The sequence below is a fragment of the Taeniopygia guttata genome, chromosome 11 (assembly GCF_048771995.1).
Source record: "Taeniopygia guttata chromosome 11, bTaeGut7.mat, whole genome shotgun sequence".
Lineage (NCBI taxonomy): Eukaryota > Metazoa > Chordata > Aves > Passeriformes > Estrildidae > Taeniopygia > Taeniopygia guttata.
Genome location: NC_133036.1, coordinates 4,574,145 through 4,596,309, shown reverse-complemented (window position 1 = coordinate 4,596,309; position 22,165 = coordinate 4,574,145). Strand labels below are relative to the sequence as shown.

At 40.5% G+C, this 22,165-nt stretch overlaps 1 protein-coding gene across 1 annotated transcript in view; it reads right to left on the bottom strand.

Annotated features, from left to right (window-relative positions):
* GLG1 (golgi glycoprotein 1) overlaps positions 1 to 22,165 on the bottom strand; it is an 82,075-nt gene that overhangs the window by 34,830 nt on the left and 25,080 nt on the right. The window contains exons 2-4 of the mRNA XM_030282512.4: positions 9,657 to 9,689; positions 6,889 to 6,975; positions 3,196 to 3,411 (exon numbers count right to left, since the gene is read on the bottom strand). Coding sequence (XP_030138372.1) covers positions 3,196 to 3,411; positions 6,889 to 6,975; positions 9,657 to 9,689 — 336 coding nt within the window. The remainder of the gene's footprint in view (positions 1 to 3,195; positions 3,412 to 6,888; positions 6,976 to 9,656; positions 9,690 to 22,165) is intronic.

The window sequence follows — 22,165 nt, the reverse complement described above, 5'->3', positions numbered from 1 at the left end:
TCAAATATACATCTGTTCCAGCTGCAGCCTTGCAGATAGAAGCTAGAAAAGTGACCAAAAGAAAATGAAGAGTAAAAAGCAGCAGTAGGCCAGAGAGTAAACTATAACCTGTCTCATCAGTGCAGCACCCTGCACTGGACAGTTGTGCCAACCCACTGGAGCAAAAGCAGCCAGGCTATGGAAAACCACCCAAGAGATCTACTGGGAGCTCCAGTTGAGCATTCCACCTGGCTAACCAGGGATGCCGGGATGTCTCTTGGATTAGCTAATTCCCTGTAGTTCAGATGACAGTACACTGCTATACTACTATACTGAGTAAACAAAGACTGAGCTGAATGTTACCTCTTCCCATTTAGACTCCGTTTCCTCTGTGTCCAGTATTTTTGTGAAACTAAGGAGAGAGAGCAACTGTACTCAAAGCACTTAGAGGCAAAAAACAAAAACAAGAAAGCAATGGTCTCCTAAGGCGTCTTCCTTTAGGAAAAACATTGTTATCTGACAAAGTACTACAAGAGAGGTGCAACTGACACTTATGTAGCCTTTATTATGGCAAATAATCAACTACAGCTTGGACATCATGACTAAATAGCACCCTGGCAAATACCCACTAGAGTCTGATACAATCCTGTCCTTTCCCAGGATTGGGAAAGTAGCTCATTTCAATTGGCAGCTGAAGAAGAAAAGCTCCACTGCAATTATCCATTTCAATTTCAAATTAGATCCCCACTGCATAAAGATAAAGCAACTTTAAAATACCAGGAGACCAAATTCATTACGAAATACAACAGCCAAATGGAGAGGTGACTGAAACTACTATTAATTGTTTCTTCACTAGCTGGGAAAAGATGAAGCCATACCTTTTTCCCCCCCCAACACAGGCACGTTAAGAAAACTTAATGCTTTCAAATTACACATCTACAGCCTTTCTGTTACAAAATGAAGTCTAGGGTCAGATCAAGACTTCTTAACTGAACTTCATTGCTCTTAGAGAGCAGAAACACACTAGAAATGTGTGAAAAGAAAGCACAGAAACCAACACATCAGAAGCAACAAACTCAGAATAGAATTCAATTAGGAAGTATCAAGCAAGTTTAAACAAAAAAAGCAAGTACAAAAAAGGAAGATGGCTACACAGCAGAGAAGCTTCAAGGGCAAGGTAATTCCAGCTTATCAACCTAAGTGCCTTTCACAGTTAAAAATACCAGTTTATCCAAATTACTCTGGTGAATCTATCACACTGCAATAACCTAGCTGCCTGATGTAGATAGAGTTCATGGTCTAGCTGTGCTTATTTCCATAAAAAAAGAGACAGAATCTTTTCCCCCATCCTCCTCCTCAAGTGTCCAGGTCCTATTTATTAAATTCAGTTACCTTCAGTCATACAAAAGGGTAATGGCTGTTTCTCTACAGGTAACTCTCAGAAGCTACAGCGTGGAAATAAAACCTTAACCAGCATCTGATGGAAGCAAATTAGATTTCTCTGAAGCAGCAAGGGGATAGAACAGAACACCAACAAAAGACATGCTTGCATAGCCATTTATAGCTGTTTCCATAGCAGTATAGAGTACTTCAATTGCTCCAAGTGCCAAGGATGACAGCATAACAAAAGATATATGACAGGCTGCAATGCTTTTTCAAACCAGGCACAATATTCCAGGTTGGGTACCAAGAGAGAGAGGAATATGCATGAGCCATATAGAAGTTTGGTTAGTGATCACTTTGCTAGCCCACAGAAACTTAGTGACCCAAAGTTTTCCTTTTTCTGGTGCCTTGTGACCTCAGCCACCCTGGCCATCCTCCCCCTCCACCTGCCTGAACTGAGCACTGTGGTGAGTTGTGCACAATTACCCACACTGGCTTCACTCCCACCATTTGAGATTTGGTTTGTGCTTACAAAATCCCTTCTGCTGTATCCCTTCAGTGCTACCATAAATATTTTAATTTATTTAGATTTGCTGAAGCCACAGGTAATATGCAGAATCCTGACACACTAGATTCATGTTACACTTCTAGTTGTATACTGACTGCTAAAAGCAATTTCTCATTTCATGAGGTCTTTCAGCCCAGTATAGAAAAGAGCCTTTACTTTTATGAAGAAAGCAAGTTACTCAGTTGTTACCAGCCTGAACCTATAGTGCACCCAAGTTCCTGCTGCTTCTGAGGTTGCTTTTGTTCTTGTTTCCAGAAATGAGTCTTTATTTTTGTGCTTTCTGTGGCTCAGCTAAGTCTTCTGGAATACACTAGAACTTAAATTTAACACACTAGCTGCTAATAGCTGTGAATAACTCAAACAACTAGGAAAGCTTCTTTGTTTAACCAAAGAAATGTGTATCTTATTGCAAACCCCTTCATTAATAGCTCATTTATGAGACTAATTGTTATAAGCATTAAAGCCATAATAAAAAAGCCACTGTAAAAAGTTGATAAGTTAATTATAACTTTATCCCTAAACATAAAAACTTATCATAGAAAAAGTCACTCATTCCTGCAGCACTACACATGTGCTGCCTGCATTAGCTACGCTGAAGTAGACAGGGAAACACAGTCCCTTGAAAATAATCTCACATCTAGTCAGTATAAACTGCTCTTTGCATCAAACTCTGCGTAAGCCTCATAGGCAAAAGAACACTGATTTAGTAAAACCAGGACAGTACTGATAATTGTACTAAAATGTGACAACACAACCTGTGCCCTTCAACTGATTTTGTAGGGGCAGAAGAAAGGAGAAGCAAACAGATAAAAGCTGTTGATCCAGTCAATCAACTACAGCCTGAGAAAGTAGAAAGGGTTATAGCACAGGCATCATCACCTTGATAACCTTTCTGTAAGGCCCAACCATAATGTGAAATAAGCCAAGCAATAGGCCTGCTTAAATTTATTGTTTGGATTCAGTATAGTGTATCAAGCACTAGAGGGCCTCAACAAAGAGACAACTACCTGCCACATCACCTGTAGTGGGGTGTGGGAAGACAAAGGAAAGTCTCTGCACAGCAGTTCCTCACAGAGAAATGAATGCACATTTATTAAACAGGAACTGCAAACAATCAATACACCACCCTTTTCAGACAGATTAAATACACCATGTATATTCTCAGTTGCAAGCAAGACAGTAACACTATTGAAGAGCCTCCACATCAGTTTCCTGAAGTGAATGACTTTTACGAGTCTGTGGCAATCTACATGTTCTCCAGATACCTTTTCTCCAGGTCGAATGCTGCCACATTTCAGGAGATTGATGTCAGCTTTGCAGTCATCCATGAAGCCACAGATCAACCGATAATCACTGAAGATAATGGCTGTCATTTTAGTGATGTACTGATGGCACTGGTACTCAGTGATGTTGCCTCTGTGATCCACCAAACATGACACCAAGAACCCCTTACCAACTGGTTCATCTGCACACTCCTTTATCTGTTGAAAAAAAAAAAAAAAGGAAAATTACAGTGGCTGCAGCTTATAAATTTAACCTTATAAGAAAATCCTCAAAGAAACTTGAATCTGTAGCTTCAAAATCTGCTAGCAAAGAAACCCTCTAGGCTTTAGTTTGATTTCCAGTAAGTCAGAATAATTGAAAATATTTCAGAAATGAGAAACCTCATGTGTGCCAGCATCCAAAAAAAGCAAACACAGCGACCTTGAGGATTATAAATTCTATTGCTCAATAATAGTCTTTTATAATTACACTGAACCCCTGCAATCAAGTAGACTTGTAGGAAAAATGCTAGTTTGACAAACCTTTATTTAGAAAGCTGAGCATATTACAACATCTCTAAATCATACTTAGACCCCCATTAGCCATCTGACCTCATACAATATAAGATTTTGGCCAGAAGTGAGACTGATTCAAAAGTCAACACTATTTATGGAACTGTTTATAACTTGCTAGGAGATGAAAAATACTATAAACTAAAATTCTCATCAAATTCTTTTCTATGAGGCTCTTGCATGAACTGATTGTTGGTACTAAAACCATTTTATTCAGTGGTCTAAAAAAAGTAAAAATCACAGCTAACCAAAGCTGAAAGCTGTGAGGAGATTGGAAAAGCAGAGTACAAGAACAGACAGGTCCCCAGTATAAATCACGGCCTGCACTGCTCAGGGAAGCAGACAGGCCAAACCCACCACCTCTGGAAGTAAAAGATGCAGGCAGCTTTGACAGTGTCTTTCCTAAAGAAGGGGAAAACATGGTCACTTATCAGTTAAGGAGGGTCCCTGGAGGAATCATTCAATAGGAGCAGTGCAATGCCTAGCTCCAAGGTGCACTGAGACTACACAGCTCTTTAACCCTGGCAAGCCCACGCTGAAATACTTGTCCAGCTCTGGTGGCCCCTGCTCAGGAGTGTGTTGAAAACTGCAGTCATAGTGCTGCAAAAAGAACCCTTGGCAGGCACACTGAAGTTCAGTGCTGACAGGTTTGCAAGGAATAGATACATGGGCTGAATGGATTGCATCAAAGATTTGTCCCTGTAAAAATACTGAAGGGCTCATCAATCTCAAGGAAGATCTATTGCAATCAATAATTCTGGCAGTTTCAGATAACAGGCAAGGGCAGTGCTAAGGGAACAGGCAGGAAACCATTTTATCAGTTCTCAAATACCAAGTTGGAATATTTATATTGGAAATTTTAAAAAATGGAGAGCTGTCTCTAGGAAGATCTATTCTAATTCAAACAAGAATAACTCGGGGCACTCTGTGACAGATTCACACAGGTCAGAATAGATGAATAAAACTGATCTCTGCCTCAGCTTATGAGACCATTACTTTCTGTGTGACAAATAAAACATTCAACATTTTAAACATCATAATTTGAAGACAGATGTGGGCTGGTGAAACAGTTTATATTTGATCTAAATAGGTACTAGAAAAACAGTTACTAAAGTCAATGTAATTGTTACAGATAAGGTGTAAAATACATTTTGAAGTGAAAACACATAGGGTCCTTGCAGGGTGAACAGGACAGAGTTGAGCAAGTGCTCTCTGAGAAAGCTGCATCTTTGGTTTGGCCCTGCTTCAGCTCAAGTAGTGTGAGCCAAACCAGCACACAACAGCACCATGCTGTTTTTGGAAGAGTCTGGCTTTGGAAACAGCTCCAGAGCTCCATGGCCCGAGCCACTGAACTGCAGAAAAGACCAAGTGAACATGTTAATGCCAGGCCACTTCTGAAGCAACCACTGTTATCTGATAGCCAACTATAATTATAGGTTAAAGCTCTTGCCAGAACTTATAAAAGCCACAACAGCTGAGAAGGAAATAAATTGGAATTTAAAACTGTATTTAGCTGATAAAATTAAAGGTGCACTTTTCAGAACATACCCATACCCAGTTGGGTCAGTCACCATTTCCCAAATAACTTTTTCTAGGAATTGCTCTTCTAGTTGTATTTCGTTCTTAGTGCAAAGCAGTATTTCAAACAGAGCTAATTCATCCAAAAAGGCACCTAAACCTGTTAGTGGCAATTTAAGTAAAATATGATCAGGTTAATGTTGTATGGGAGGAGTATATGCCCACTATATATCCGTTTTAAAGAGTTTTATAGAAGTACCTTTAAAAAATATTAGAGGAATGGTTTATGCACCTGCCTTAGTATTAAACACCAGAAGATAAAACATGAGATTATTGTTCCTTATCTAACCTTTTTTTAACTAAAAACCACTCACTAAATGGCAAAATTCTGAAATTATGTATACTCTTCCCACTGCTTTTAAATGTAATATCCCAGATTTACAGGGCATCGTTCACAGCAATGCCAGACTGCCACTGTATAAAAATGGTAATTAAACAAACTATTAAAAGAGCATTTTCAAGAATGCCTTGGTTGTAAAAATTCTGCAGCAGCCATATGACATAAACCAGAAAAACATAATCCTTTCTATGATCGGAAAAAAGTGGGATACAACAGATTTGGCAGTGTTTGCTCTTGGGAGGTACCAAACTCCAACTACAGCACAATTCTTTGATGCAAGCTGTCCTCCACTGTTTGATCTTCTGGCCTTCTTCTAATAAGTATTTTTTTTATCTTTCCTTACACTAAACAACTTACACTAGAGCAGACTAAATGTTTGTTTAAAAGGCAAGTTTATGGCTAGGTCACATTATATTGGTGGATATACAAACCATGTTTTTGAGAGCATGGCTTAGTGACTGAATTAAGTCAGCTGAAGTCTGTACAGCTGCAGAGAACTTCCCTGAAGCTTCCACTGCTTCCCTGAAGTCTAGCTGAAAACCACCACAAACAGGGGAAGAGACCTCAGCTCAGCTAGCTCCTGCATAAGCACACAGCTTCAAGAGCTTGAGCCCGAGCACAAGGAAAGAAATGACTGATCAAGTCGTCTTTGAAGCTGTACTGAGGTGAGTGGATGCCTGAGACACCGAGCACTAACTCCTAGTGCAACGTAAAAAGAAGTTTCTAACATGGTCTCCTTGGAGTAACTACCCTTTAAAACTTGGAAAAAACCCTCAAGTTGATTATCATTTGATGTCTGTGTGCTTATCCCTTCTGCTAGCAAGACACAGTCCAAAACCAGCCTTATGTTAAATTTAGCAGAAGCCCTGTTCCAACAACACACTTATAAATGTCAAACACATGATAAAGAGGAGACAAATCCAATTCACAACCCATTTCTGACAAGAGGTCTGGTAGGAGCTGGTGGGTTGCTAGTTCAGCACTTCTTTCTCCCATCCCTTTGCCTGGTACCACTAAGGTACCTGTATTCTTCAGCAAGGAGATTGAATTAATTGCAGGTACGAATTAGGTATATGATACTAGAGCTTGCCCAAATCATTATTCACACATTAATTCACTATTAATTAGTGAATTAGCTATTAATTCACAAAGAAACAGAAAAGCCTCAGTGCCACAAGAGCAGCCATGCCTTCCTCCTGGCTTACCTCAGCAATAGTGGACTTGCAGACTTCTCTGGCCACGGATTCAAACTTTGGATCTGTAGTCAGGTTCAGCTTGTAGTTCCACAAGAGCTATAGAGAAAGCATTTGTAGAAAGGGAGTTTAAGAGTTTTCCATGGAGAATAACAAATATTTTGCTTCAGAAAACTATGAAACATCATTTATACCCAATCTCTATCATCATCCTTCTACAGTGAAATGATCAATAATAAGTCTCCTTGAAAACACCTTTGTCCTTTCATTTCTGCAATAATTTTCTCATGCTGAACAAATTCAGGCTGTCAAATCTCTGCAAGCTCATGAGCTGATTCATTAAAAGCAAAAATAACAAATGGAGAATATTTCGTAACTGAGAGGATAAAACAATGAAAGCTTTAACTTCCTACCTGCTGCATACTTAGCAACACCTTTAGCCCACCACATCTTTGTGTGCCATGGTGTGTCTGCCTGATGCAAGTGAACTGAAAAAATGAAATCCTCAATATGAGCAGATAGCATGCTGAAAACCTTATAAAAACCTAGCAAAAAAGGCAGAGACAAAGCAGCTTGATCCTTCTGTGAGGGCTGAGACCAGAAAACTTTTTGGATGCAGATATATTTCACATCTACAGGAGGCTGACTCTTGCTAAGCAAAACAATACATGAGAACTTAGACTGCAAAAATGCCTCTGAACGGACGACTCCTCTTCCAGGAGCCAGCAATGAGCTCATGAAGGAGCCTCAATGAACAGGATCATTGTGGAAGAATCAGTCTTGGGCAAGTCACACCCTGCAGATACATACACACATCCGAGATGTCCTCTTTAGGCACCATAAAGTAAAAACACAGGGTAGGGTCAGGAAACCTCAACAAACTAATAACTGAAGTGTTGCCTGATTGTCTATTAGCTCATCTGTTTTTCCAGGAACTTAAGTTGCAATTTAACATTTTTCATCAACTTAAAAAGATTAAGAAGTTGTAAAAATTAATTTTAAAGACTGCCTTCATGACAAATCACTATCAGAAAGTTAAAATTTGGTCAAACTTTTGCTTTGACATTTCAATTGTACACAAAACACTGGGAAAACAATCACATACTCTACACAAGTTTCACACCCTCTCCAGGCGGGTGGAAGCACAGAGAGAGAACCAAAATCATAATAAGCATAACTGCACCACCTTCCATAGCTCTTATGTTTTGGAGCTGTGAAAAGTTAAAAAAGAAGGTGATGGTAAACTAGGGTGTTACAGACGGAGTAAATTGTAAACATGAGTTTTAGTAGGTGAAAGTGAATGAATGGGGAACCTGTCCTTGCAAACAGTGCTGCAGGTCTCTCCCAGACAGAACTGGAAGTACAAGAATGAGGACACAAAATGAGAATACATCTCTGCATTTGTAATCTCACACTTTGGAGAGTCTCAAAATAAGATGCTCTCCAAATGAACCTTCCCACAAATAGAAAGAAGGTTAAACTTGCAGCTTAAAACTCCTGATTTTAGCACTAGGCAGTATTTTCCAGCAATTGTATTGAAGAGAGAGGCAAAGAAAACATTTGGACAAGAGAAAATCTCTGTGGTCTAGTTTTTTATCACCTCCCTTCAATTTCTGCCTGGGAAAATGAGACTTAGCCCACAGTTCTTATTTGTGAATGGCTTCCATAATCCACATCCACCCAACATTTGAAGCAGAGATGCCATGACTTAAACCAGCAGAAGAAATATCCAACTTTGACTTCTAAAATTCTCAATTTCTTCATCATTCAGGTAATTTTTGCTGGCACATTTAAATGTCAGGAAGATACATTTTAATTACTGGAGTTTTCTCTTTTTCAAAAAGACTTAAACAGAAACATGTTGTGCCCTTCATCTGATCCAAACCAGTACAACAGAGAATTACAGCTGCCAACCAAGTCAGGCAGTGCTAAAGGTTAATTTATAAACACTGTTGGAAATTACTGGTTGTACAGCATGACCAGTCTTCATCTCTGGAATATATCTTCCAATAATAAAACAAAATACAGCTTCTCAAGCATCCAAAATCAAGACTGTCACTGAGGCATGCACTTGTCTGTCTGTGTTCAGGGGTAACCAAGCAATTAAGGATCTTGATATGGTGTATGCTGACAGAATAGAAATGAGAAAAACCAAAAGAAACCTAATACCAACCTCAGCAATGAATTTTTTTTTTTTTGAGAGTCTTGGGATTTGAAGAGTCAGCTTGACAGCCCAAAAACTGGCTAATAGTTTGCTCACTGTTAAACACAGTGCTGAGAGGAAATCTGTTCTAAAACCAGCCAAGTGTCTCAAACTGCCTCTAAATATCACACCCCCACAGCATTTTCCAAACGAGTCTAAGAATTTAGCAGCTGTGAAAGTAATACAGAAGGTGTCAACAGCTGAAATGAAGAGTTTAAATTCAGTACTGCTCACATCTTTCCCAGAAGGAACACATCACATTGCTCCCACTAACTCATGAGAACCACCCCCCAATTATAAAACAGGAAAGACGTCTGCTATCCTCTCCTGATACAGAAGTACAGTTTATAAAGTTCTTAAAAATGTTCCACTCTGAAGTCTCCATTAAGACCAATGTGGTTATACTGGGTTAAAGAAGTCACCTTGTGGTCTTCCTCCAAAGTCCAGTACAGAAACCCAAATGTGTCTTGATTAATAGCCTTTGCAGGTACCAAACTATGCAAAATACCTCAGGTTCACAAGGGATAGGAGGTGCAAATGCCATAGTTAGAGAGTGAATAAACAAAGCAATACTTACATGATTGCAGTCTGAAGAGATTTCATTATCTGGCTGAAAGGAGAAAGAAAAGGAGTGTCAGTTTACTACCAATGTCATGCATTTAACAGAGAAGAGTCTAAACTTTTGAAACTAAAATACTGTCAACTCTTTTCCACTGTAATAAACAACTTGACACAATTGACAGGAAATTTTAGAATCTGAATCACAAGAGTGATGATACCTAATTACCAAAAAATGAACAGGTACCTTAGACACTATGGCGTATTAATAGAACAAAAGCACAAGAGTAGCAGCACTTATGTAGACACTGCAAAAACATAATGAATGCACTGGCACCTGCCACAATTGTCCAAACTAAGAAGGCCAAAAAGCACCTGTGGGAAAACAAAGAAGTAGGAGCAGATTTAGAAGAAAAATTAGTTTGATGCATACAACTGAAGGAGAAAGGTAGGACTCACTCCCTCCCCCAGACTGAAATGTTCATATTCCCCATTTGAGAAGTAACATCTTTTCTTTCAGTCCTACATAAAAGGGTTGGTTCAAAGCAGCCTCAAGATTTATACTTTCAACTGTGAAAAACTGATGACATCCAATAGTCATACATCATTTCAAAATATTCATTATATCCTCCTGGGGAGTTCCTTTGGAAAGAACTCTTGAGTGCAAACCATCCCATTCTCCTTTCAGCCTGAATAGCTCTCACAACGAAGTGTTCCTTGAAAAAAAGTTAATCATACAAACTCCTATCTCCTCTCCACAGCAGAACAGCACAAAGGCAGGACAAAATCACCTGGCTGTCACACCCACAGGAAAGTCAACCCTGACTCATAGTTTTTGCTTCAAATGATACTTAAGATGCCAGACACGCTTTAAGAGCCACAAGACACAAAACCACTCTAAGCTTAAACACATCACTGACACTACGATGTTAGACCTCAGGGATCTGACATAAGAGAACCAGCATTTCAGCAGTTTTGGAAGCAAATAGAGCTTTTCAGCGCAACATTTGCTGCTGCACGATCTGCTACACCAACACTTGTACCATTGGTGTTTTGGGAAACATGAACACAGGTTTATGAGGAAAAAAGCAAGCCTGGAAAACATTTCCAAGCTCTTAATTACAGCCATTATTAACTAAAGCATCTTTATTTTTTTATAGCAGTAAGTAGCAGAAATCACCTCTCCACTTTGAACAGAAAAAATGGTACCTGAAGGATTACAGTAATTAATTGCAGTTTGGTCAGACTGACATGATCTAAACCTGTATCTCCCAAAGTAATTATAATTTTGAAAATTTGGATATCGATTTTTTTAAAGACTAGCAGATGTCTGCTAGTTATTCTCGGACTGCAGAACTAATTCTTTCAACTGAAAACTAAGACACCATCCAAATTGCTTTATTTTGCAGCAGCCTCTAAGACCAACAGTACTGTGACTTGCAAAGTGTACTCTCCTTAATTTTCTGCACCCATCCCACATCCTTCAGCAATAGATGAAAGTTTTAGACTACTTTCAAAAGCTAGGAAGCAGAGTGCCCCCCACTGAAATTGCTGTCTCAGTCTTTCAGTCAAGGATAGTTTCTTTATAAAAATATACAGTCTAGCACTGGAAGTCTGCTATAGAGGACAGGACTCCCTAACACATTTGCAGGCAGGAGAATTTGTAAGGGTCAGAGAGCACACCCACAAAACTCTTCAGGGTCACTTCAATTATTTTTGCACTCTCCAACCTAGTAACCTTTGCTTCAGATCCACCAAAGATTAAAGCTCAGGGTTTTTTCTGGAAAGATGAGCCAAAAAAGATGACTTGGCAGTGACTTGAGAAGCTTAAACAAGCTTTTCTTGAAATACACAACAATAAAATGTTACACATTGAAATATCAGACTTCCCTGGGCTCGGTAGCAAAACTCAGCTCTGTGAAACAAAATCTAGCCTTATTCTTCTGAAAAGAGTAATAGAACTTAACTGGGACCTTAACTAAGTTTTAGTACTGCATTCATTCACAGCTCAGTACTTAAATATGCAAAGTGTATTATCTGGCCAATAATCCTTTCAATGTGGAACAAGATAACCCCCTGCTAGGTATGAGCTGTGATCCTTCTTACTTCTTACCACTGGAAGTGTTGGAGAGGTGAGTCCGTGCAATGCCGTATTCTTGCTATTTCAGTGAAGCAACACAAGAAAAACAATCCTTTCAGTTTCTGTGTGATAAACTGTAGGGCTGAGTTTGAAGAAGAATATCCCCAGTGCAACACATACACATTCTACCTGTCCCCTACATCCACCCAAGAAACCTTCTAAACAAGCAGTTTCAGAATTATATGCAGTAAGAGTCATAAAAAAAAGTAAGTTTCAAATTACCACTAAGGGAAGTTGAAGAGCAAGAAAAGCTGCATTGTGTCAGTCCCACATGGTGAGCTTATCGAACACGGATGCTCATAAGACCCCTCAGGGCAAGGGGGAGGAAGAGAGCAGCCTAGATCAGCACCACATGTTAGTCAAGGCGTTTTAGGAGAGAAAGCTGATGGCAAGGACATTCCACTGATTAGCAAGAGAGAAGGACTCCTTGTACATCTCCAAACTGAAGGATTAAAAACAGCCTTTACAGAAAATGTGAGTGCCTCTGGGCTCACAGAAGCTTTTGCTGTTTAGCAGCTTCAGTGGGAATATATTGCCTCCCTTTACAGTTCTCTAAGAAGTTCTCCAAACTCCTTCACACACTAACACTCACATTCCAGAGACTGAGCACCACTTCCTACCTCCCTGGGAAAGTAGAGTTTAGGATAAGTACCACATATAAGAAATCCTGGACAGAAAAAGCATTTTCTTCCATACAACCACAAACAACAGCCACAAGTCACATTGCATTAGTGTTATGAACTCCACAGAAAAATTCAAAGGTTTTTGTGAAGTCATGTCACCACCAAACTGAAGTCGTCAACACTGTTGTGTTTAAAAGTGACTTTTCCCATCCACCAGATCTTGACTCACTGAAGAAAACCATTACAGTCATCTATTTCTCTCTAAATCTCTCTGCTTTGGAAGCAGTACAAAACTAGGTCAAAACTATACAGCAAGGTGAGCAGCCCACCACCACTACCCAGGCCCAAAGGGCCACCAGGTGTTGGTGCTTTAGCAGCAGAAATGGACCATCATCATGTTGGGAGCCAAAGGAACAGGAAATGGTGACTGAAGCAGCATCATGCATCACCATCCAGTGCACAGCAGCATGCTGCCTGGGGTGCAGTTACAGCCACTCCCTCAGTGACAGCCAGAGCCCTTTCCAGCTGAGTATACAAAACACACTTGATTTGGTCTTACTGTATCACATCCTCAGCAAAAACAATTCACACCATGGGATTTTGAGAAGCAAACTAAGTATCCTGATCAACTGATGTGGATGAGAATGGTGAGGCTGGCTGCCCAAAGAAGCTGAGGATGACCTGTCCTTGGAAGTGCTCAAGCCTAGGCTTGATGATGCTTGGAGCAACCTGGTCTAGTAGTGTCCCTTCCCATGACAGGAGGTTGGAATGAGATGACCTTTAAGGTCCCTTCCAACCCAAACTGTTCTACAGTTGTGTGAATGTCAAGGTCTTGGGAAAATTCTGCAGTAATTACTTTAGATCTCCAGCATTACGATTCCTTTGCTGCCTTGCAAAAGTCATGCAAATGGAAGAGTCTGAAGTCAACTGCCCAGTTCCCAGAATTTAATCCCTCTTGAGAGCAGCAGATGGAATAACAGCAGACATTTCCACTATTCTTATGAGGATGATGGCAGACATTTCCAATATTCTTTTAAGGCAAGAATAACAGTGAACTTGTTGAAAAGCAAGAACCAGACACATCTTAAATACTAACTATGGATAACCTTCTGACATTGAAGATAACAGACTTTAGACCTCAGGCAAAAGCCATCAAGAACCAATATGGATCAAAACAGCAAAATAAAAAAGCAATTGGCTTACGGATGGGAAGAACCCAGTAGATGATCTCTTCCTAAATTCAGGGAGATTGCAAAATCCTCAAACAAGTCAATTAGGAAAAGATGTTAATGAAAGCAGCTACATTCCTATGAAAAAGAGGGTAGACAGAAGTCCAGCCAGACTACTGGTGGTCCCCAGCTTACTGCACTGTCACACAGTCAATTATACTACAGAGGATGGTGCACACAGACACACAGTACAGGCAGCTCATGTTTTCATTTTTTCACTTTGATCTAAATAAACACATTTATCACCAGGATCTGTAGAGAAATGGTAGAGTAGGCCTGCTGACCGAGAAGCATCTAAGGAGGAGGCCAGAGACTGATAAAGGGACAAATGGCTTCTTAGCTGTGTCCTTCCCACAGCTAACAGCCATCTCTTCACACCAAACACAGCCAGCCAGGACAACAAACTCACAATAAAGTGATTTGGCCTTCAGGTATCAAGCTTGGTAGACCTGCTGGACACCTGGAAACAGCACAGGCCAGATGCAAGGTAGGGATCAAGGAGACATCTGGTTGAGCCACCTTCCTGCAAACCTGATCCCTTTCCAACGCAACCACCAGAAAATATTCTGCAGAAGAATTTCTGGAAATATGAGGAGATAGAGTAGTCTAGGCAAGAATCAACACAGCTTTTGTAAAAGAAAAACCATACATCACACAACCACCCATGCTTCAAACCTACTGAAACATCCTGGAGTTCTGAGCCAAGAAGCATATGGCTACAGTAAACCACTTTCACACATCCTGCAATACTGAAAAAGTCATGTGTGATAGGAAAGATAAAACCAGTGATAATTTAGGTTCAAAACAGATGAGAAGATCTTGTAACTTAATTACACATTTAGTGAGCAATGAAAGTAAAACTTGCTAAGTCAAGCTTGAAATACTTTCTAATGCCAGTGAACTCTTAGCACTAAAAGCAAACCCCGTGTTGTCATGTCAGCAAAAACACTTTATATTTACCATCCATGCTTTGAAAAGAGCCACTTTAAAGCATGGTAACTGTGGATATATCATGCACCAAAGTTGTAAGCTCCTAGCTTCCATATACTTTGCTTATTTAATATAAATAATTTTTCCCAGTTACAAACAGAGCTGAAGTCTGCAATGCAGTAAATCATTTACCCAAATAATTATGCCCACATTGGTTAGGTGTTCCTAGTTTATGCAAAAGTGTTAGTCCAAGTTAGACACAAATACCAAACCACCTCCAAAACATACGTAGAACTTTGTGCATAAAAATCAAACTATCAGGATCAGCAGCAATTTATTTAGTCATCTGTGTTTGTGCACACAGGCATCACAAGTGGCAAATCACTCCAGACATCAAAATCTGCTACTTTTTAAAACTGTTTTAACTGAATTCTATGTTCCACAAACTTCTCCACCTTTGCTGACATTTTATATCCTCCAGGGGTATGACACTATTAAGGTAAGTACGCTTATTAAGAAAAGATAGCACAAAGCAACATCAAAGAACTCCAGCACAACATGTGTGTCCCTCTGGCTCAGCAGCCATGTAAAAAGGAGACAAGGACAAAACAGGCCTTGTCCCCTGATACTTTGAGGATCCACTGTTCAGTATCTGCTTCAAACACCAAGAAAGCTCAGCAAGTCCTACTCTTTCTGTTTGATAGGAAGTCAAAAGTGGTTTAGCTTGTTTCACATTTGATATTAAGGTAGCTTTGACAGGAAGTAAAAAGTGGTTTAGCTTGTTTCACATTTGATATTAAGGTCCTCAGCAGGTTGTGTATCTTTTCGGCACAGCAGAGACACCACCGTGGCCAAATACCAAAGGCAGGAAATGCACAGAAAACGTTCAAGCTTTAATTCTGGTGCATCAGAAGTGACCACAGACCAAGGTGCAATTTTAAGGAAACAAGGATTGCGTTTGCCTGACTGGGTAAGTATCTTTGCTGGTTCTTCCCAGCAAATCACTTTCTCTGAGCTGGCTGTTCCCACACATGCAAAGCTGCAGGGTGGGTGCTCAGAGGCTGTACAGCTGCTCTGTGCTGGAATGCCACAGCCTTCGCACACGAGCTATTCTTATCCCTGCTGCTTCTGCCTCCCTGCATAGGGGACTCCAAAGCCCCCTCGGCCTTTCTCCTTTCAACACAGATCCACACATCAGAGCATATTCCAACAGTCAGCACCATCAAAGTAAATTTGCCCCAGATGTTGGTTGTTCTTCTCTTAGTCCCCTCTCTTCCTCCTCTCAAAGGCTTTCCAGGCAGTCCCAATGAGTTGTGGAACAAGACAGACCTTGAAATTATGGGTTTGCCACCTAAGTTTGGCAGCACTGCTACCAGATATAACGTTTCCCACAACACTCCTCCACAACAGAGTTCTGCTGCTAAGCATAGCACTGACACTGAGCTGCAGATCCTGCCAGGAGGTTTCAGGATTTACTCCTGGAAAGCTCTCTCACAATGCCAGCAAAAAGCTTCAGAGACCAGAAGGCATGCAAGGATTCTGGTAGAGTCACAAGGGAGGATAAAAGGAGAAGGGAAGGAGAGCTGTTATCCCACCAACCGAGGTGACAGGGAGATTTGCTATCTTCCTCACCCCTGTAGTTGACTCAAGCTCATTGCACTATCCAAACTCAGCAAATCAACAGAAAACTGCTTGTCATTTTAGAGTTTTCAGGTTAGTACAAATTTAATTATGGAAGAGTCCTCCCAGCACCACTGAGTTTACTGGGAACACAGTTGCATCTCCACCTGTAGCATCAAGCAGTCCACAGGCTATGCTGAGACAACTTTACTTTCAAACTGCCTTTTTGGATGGCATTCTGCCTTAACCACAACCAGAAACATCCCAGATAAACTTTAGAGTATTCCAGTAAAGAGGCAAAATCAATAGCATGAGTATTGGCAGTACTGCACAGCATCCGCTGGTGATGCAGAGGACAAATGAACCAAGAAAGAAACGGAGGTCTCAAAAATAATTCAAGTGCAACAGCTAATGAAGAGCTTTTATCGAATACATTCATAATCTTTATAAGTCAAATTCTATTCTTATTGATATTTATTCTCAATACAAAGACTCCACATCTTTTGACAGTATATACCCTACAGTACCCCAAGTTGAGCTTAACTTTATAGAAAGCTTCCAAACAGCCACTAAGAGTTCACAAGCACTATTCAGTTTAAGACAAAATAGAAGGCTATTGTACATGGAGTGGTAAAGCCCCATCTCCTAAGATGAAAACAGTGTTCTAACCATGCCTTGTTCTTCAGAGAATCTTTTGGCTGCACATAGCCTGGAACCAGAGAAATCCTTTGTAAATTAGCTTTGTACAGGAGCTAAGAAAACAGTGCACACCAAAAGCTCCATGTACCAAAGCAGAGAAGTGCAGGTTTCAGAGCAAACACTGCATACTCATCTCCTCATTCCCACAACCCAGTGAAGGGAGTGGTGTGCTGCAGAGCAAAGCCAAGAAGCACTGACATCCCCCCTTGCTGCAGCTCCATTACACCATCATTGCTGGAGAGCACCTCTAACCAGTACCAGGCTTCCTGCCAAGGGCCATTGCTCCATTCAGCAGAGTGAACAATGCTCTAAACACTCCACCAGCCAATATTCATATTTGTCTTTGTTTTTCAACATGCAGGCTCCTGACTTCAGTTTTCCACACTGAAAGCCATACAGTGCTCCCAAGGATTCCTTCCCAGGAGCATTTTCCTCCCCCTCTTCCAGCAAGGCACATGTGTCACATCAATCAGGTGCCCATCCTCACCAAGGCGCAATAAGCATCTCCTGCCTGTGCTCAGGAGCATGAGCAGCACTGCTTTAATCCTAACGATTTACATTCATGCATTCCACCCCCAAACTAAAATAAGACAAGCATCCAAACAGGTGGGAAGCAGACTTTGCTATTTTTAACTCCTGCCAGCTATTCTGTTTAGAGGCAATAAAAATCAAATACCTCAGAGAAGCCGCTTCAGCCTTAACCACAAACCACAAGAAGAACAATTTTATTTTGTAGTCTTCCCTTCTTCCTTCAGGACAATGGGGAGAGGAACAATTACATTTAACATTGCTACTTCCAAAACATGATGGATACTACATTACACATGGATGAACAGGCCTGTAGAGGTTCTTACACAACACCCAGCACTAGTCCTTGGCTGTCACAAGAACAGGACTATTTTCATCTTCTGCACGGTGTATGTCGCCCGTATTCAACATCAGTTTTGTTATCTGGAAATGCCAACAAGAGGGACAGGATTTACAAGGGACTCCACATACCAGCTTTCCAGTGCAATTACACTGCAAGAGATTTCCTGAAAGTACAAAGGTCTCCTGGACCCTGTGAGGTGAGATGAAATGTAATGGGGAAGTCTCCCTCAAAAGCAGTGGCACCCTAAGTACAGCCAGTGCAGACACTCCTAACAGCTGGATTTGAAATAATACACTGGAATTTTCTTCAGAGAACTTGCAGGGGCCCAGCACATCACTCACTTCTTCACTGCAGAGAGAAGCAGGTGAAGAACAAGAGTCCCGAGTAGGGAAACTCCCTGCTGTTAAAATAAACTGTTTCAGTTCTTCTCTCACTTAAGTGCTAACTACAATCACTGACTTTATCATCCCCTGTATGTGTCAATTTGATCACAGTACTATTCAAACACGAAAAAAAATCTGACAAATGCTCAATGACCAGGGCCAGCCACCACCCTTCCTCAGCTGAGCCCATCCTTTCTTTATTAGAACACTCACAAGCTCACTGGAAAAGCCGTAGGTATTGCACACCTGCTGAGAGAATCCAAAGGCAACTTGAGGCTCCCCAAGGCTATGGTGACAGCAATGAAAACCCCGATAGGACATGTCCCAATGTAAGTTCATTATGACAAACATAACATTGGACCTGAGAAGAGCCATGTCAAGTCAAAAGCCACACAAGCTCTTGACTTGATGCCACTAATAATGGCCAGAAGCCAGGATTTTAAAATACTTTAAAAGACCACCTCATGCCAGGAAAAAGCCTGACTTGCTACGTTATTCATTCTCCAATTCTTCCAAAGCAACTTCTTCATTGAAAATTTTCTGGTTATTAAAAAGAAAGCAGTCCATTAAACTAGAAAGGGCAAGATAAATTCACTAAAGGAACAACATTGCACTTGTACACAGTGGGAATAAGCAAATAAGCACAAAGGGCTAACACATATTAAGGTCCACAGCACAGCCCACAACAGCAGCTTGCAAGCAACATCACTCTGAAACAGAGAATTAGGACATTGCTTTGGCAGTCCACAGGATTTCTCCAACCCCGGATGAGTTTCCCCCATGAGATCTGTTTTGCTGGATTCTCACCATCACCCGCCGCACTCAGCAGGAAAGATCTGAAGGCTATTTTTAGGGAGCCCTAGAAAGAGCACAATGCCCTGCTTCCACTTCAAGTTCCTCCCATACAGGAAGGGCTGCCCATGAGATGCACATCCAAAATAAGCCCTGCTTCTTTATGCTACCCTGCACTTCAGAAGGCAGTACTGACTGAGCTGCATTTCCCACATGGTAGCTGAAAACAATCTACCATCATTTTACAATCTACCATCCTTTATAAATAAAATTAGAAGGCACCAACAGAAAGTTCTGAAAATCTCCTTAAGGCAGTCAGGCAGAGTGTCCATCCTGTTGTACCCACAATTTAATAGCTCTAGTTACCATTTCTGCCATTATTCTCAGTAAAATGAATTTTAGATACATGTATTCTGGATCAGGCAAAAAAAACATTGGTGAGGACAAGACAACTGAAGCCTTAGTCATAGGAGGTACCTACCACCTGCCTCTGACCAAGAAACAGAAGCAATTCCAGGAAGCACAAGCAACCCGAATTTGAGTCCATTCTCCCTGCACTGCAGAACCGAAACAACCACCAAGTCCATCTGAAGGATGGTACAATCAATCCACCAGACTGGGCAAGGTGTACCAAAGTGAAAATTCATGAGGATACTGGAGGAGTGTTCTGTGACAAGAGACTCACAGGGGGTGCTTCTGCTCTTGAAGCCATGAATACACCACTTGGGAACCTGCTAACACACTTCCAGGGCAACTCTTCAGCTCCATGAGCTCATTCCCAGCTTCTGACAAATGAGCCCTTTCCACAGGTACAGACAAAATAGATTCTCAATTACAACTGCATTCGCAACAATGCCTTGAAGATGAGGCTCTAAACAGCCTGAATTTGAGGAATTGAGAAAAAAGAGTAATTTTTTCTAATAATTAAGATTTTTTTTTTTAATTCTTTGTTCTCAAGTCTCAAAGGTCACAATGACCAGGAAAGCTAGATTGATGCATTAAGCATTTTTCCATGTAAAACAACTGTTCTGATCCAGTATTTGAGTACTGTTAGTTCTACTTCAACAATACTCATCTTCAGCATTTTAATTAAGTTTCCCATTTCTATCCAAAAGCAGCTTAACACATGGAGAAGTAATTCAGTAGATAATGGCTTGCCATTTTAAAACATTATTTAAAAAAGATAGAAACATTAACATGCAAGCATTTAAATAATTACAGATCATATCAATTTAGTCAGGAAACATACCAAGCTCAGCAATAAAAGCTAAGATTAGCTGCAAAATAGAATCACCAAACTAGAAAGCTCTAGAAAGATTACTAGAGTGTTCAAGTAAGACTGAAATTATTCAAATCTAAGCTTCTTGCTTATTTAAATCAATCTGCCTAGGAGCCACACAAATTGTTGTGGTAAATTGATTTCCCTAGTGTCTGGTTCTCCTTTTGCAAGAGCCATGACAAGAAAAAGACCAGAAAGACAAGATGAAACCAGCTGATTCACAGCATCATCAGGCATTCTGCATTCAGACAGATTATACATCACAACATTAGACCAAGTTATAAATGTCTTGGCGAGTGAAGGCGGCCAGGCTCAGTGACTCACAGCAGGGCTGCCAGGTGCAGTGCTCAGTCACAGACTTCAGCACCAGCACCAAACCAGAAATGCCATTTTTCTTCTCGGAGACTCCAGCAGTGCCACATGGCTAATGCACTTTATTTTACTTTACTACCCCATTTCTGCTATACTCCAGCAACACACACCTAGATTTTATCTAAAACAATTTTCAGCAAACCTGCTGTGCTAATGCCTTTGCTGATGTGAAAAATATAGTAGTGCTTCATTCCTTTTTGGCCAAAAGGTAGAACATGCCACTCAAAAGGAGTCTTATTGAAACTTAAGTAAATGCTTACAGCATTTACCTAGAGAACTGTGCTCATATAAATGGCAGCTTTGAAGAAGCAAAACTGAAGCTTCAGTTTTGAAGATGGACAGAGAAGCAAGATTTAAAAAAAAAACCAAAAAAAACTCAAGTGGGATCACACAGCAGTTTCCAAGATTCAACCACTGCTCCAAGATAACCTTTCCTTCACCATAAAAGCAATCTGAGCTTTTCTTCAGGATGAAGTTTTTGTGCACCCCTAATGAAAGCCATTGCTGTGAGTTCATTTCCCACAGGGGAGACACATTTCATATGAAAAGAGTTATCAGAAACATTTACTATACACATCTGCACCAATAAGGAAATGAGTCATCAACCCACTGGCAGGCCTGATTCCTAGCACACGGTGCACTTTGGCTATTTAGGAATCTGTGGAATACAGCGGAAAGGCAGATGCAACCCACGAGTCATTTTAAGAGACTACTTTTGAAATGCCAGCTAAATGTATTTTTTCCCCACCTTTGCTTGGGTATAATTTCCTCAAAAGCACAGTACCAGCATGGTGCTGTATACAACTGCAGAACTTTTCACCTGGACAAATAACAGTATTTTCTTTATGTAACTAGAAGAAAAGCAAACCCTGGATAAAATCGCTTTGATTTTGTTCAACAGAAAAATGAACATGAATAAGTCTTTACAGCCAGTGCTAAGGCAAGGTTTCCATGCGATTAGTAACAAACTATCAAATAAAATTCTGCTTGCCTTCAGAATATGCAAACAAAAGCCCTGTTACAAGACCAAGTACCTCTCTTCAGTTCACTACATGGAATAAAGGATAAAAATAAAGAAAATTGTACATAAATCTTATTTAAAGCCCTGCAGTTCCTCACAAAGTTAGATACATGTTTAAGCCGTTAACCTTGTTCCCAGAAGAAGCCCAGAGCACTGAGCTGCAGCACATTTCTCCATAGGTACTGGTCTACTCTGCCATAGAAGCTCGGCTTTAAATGTATTTTGTGGTTTTGAGAGCTCCTTTCCAAAAAGCACTAGGGTTTTTCAGCTTGAACTGCTCAGCTCAATTGTTAGATAGACCCATAAAACCAATCACTTTGCTTGAAAATTCTGAACTGTAATGGTAATCCAAGGGATTTAAAATGATACCATGGTAAGCAGCCAGGTCAGTATCAGCTCCCCTCAAGCCAAAGAAATTATAGCTGACTAGCTCTGCACAGAAAAAAAAAAAAAAAGCCACATTTGATGCTGGATTTTAGAACTGAGCTTGAAGAGCTTTCTGGAAAGCAACGTTAGCAGAAAAATGTCTTACTGGGATGCAGGAGAGCCAGACACCTGCCTGCAAATCC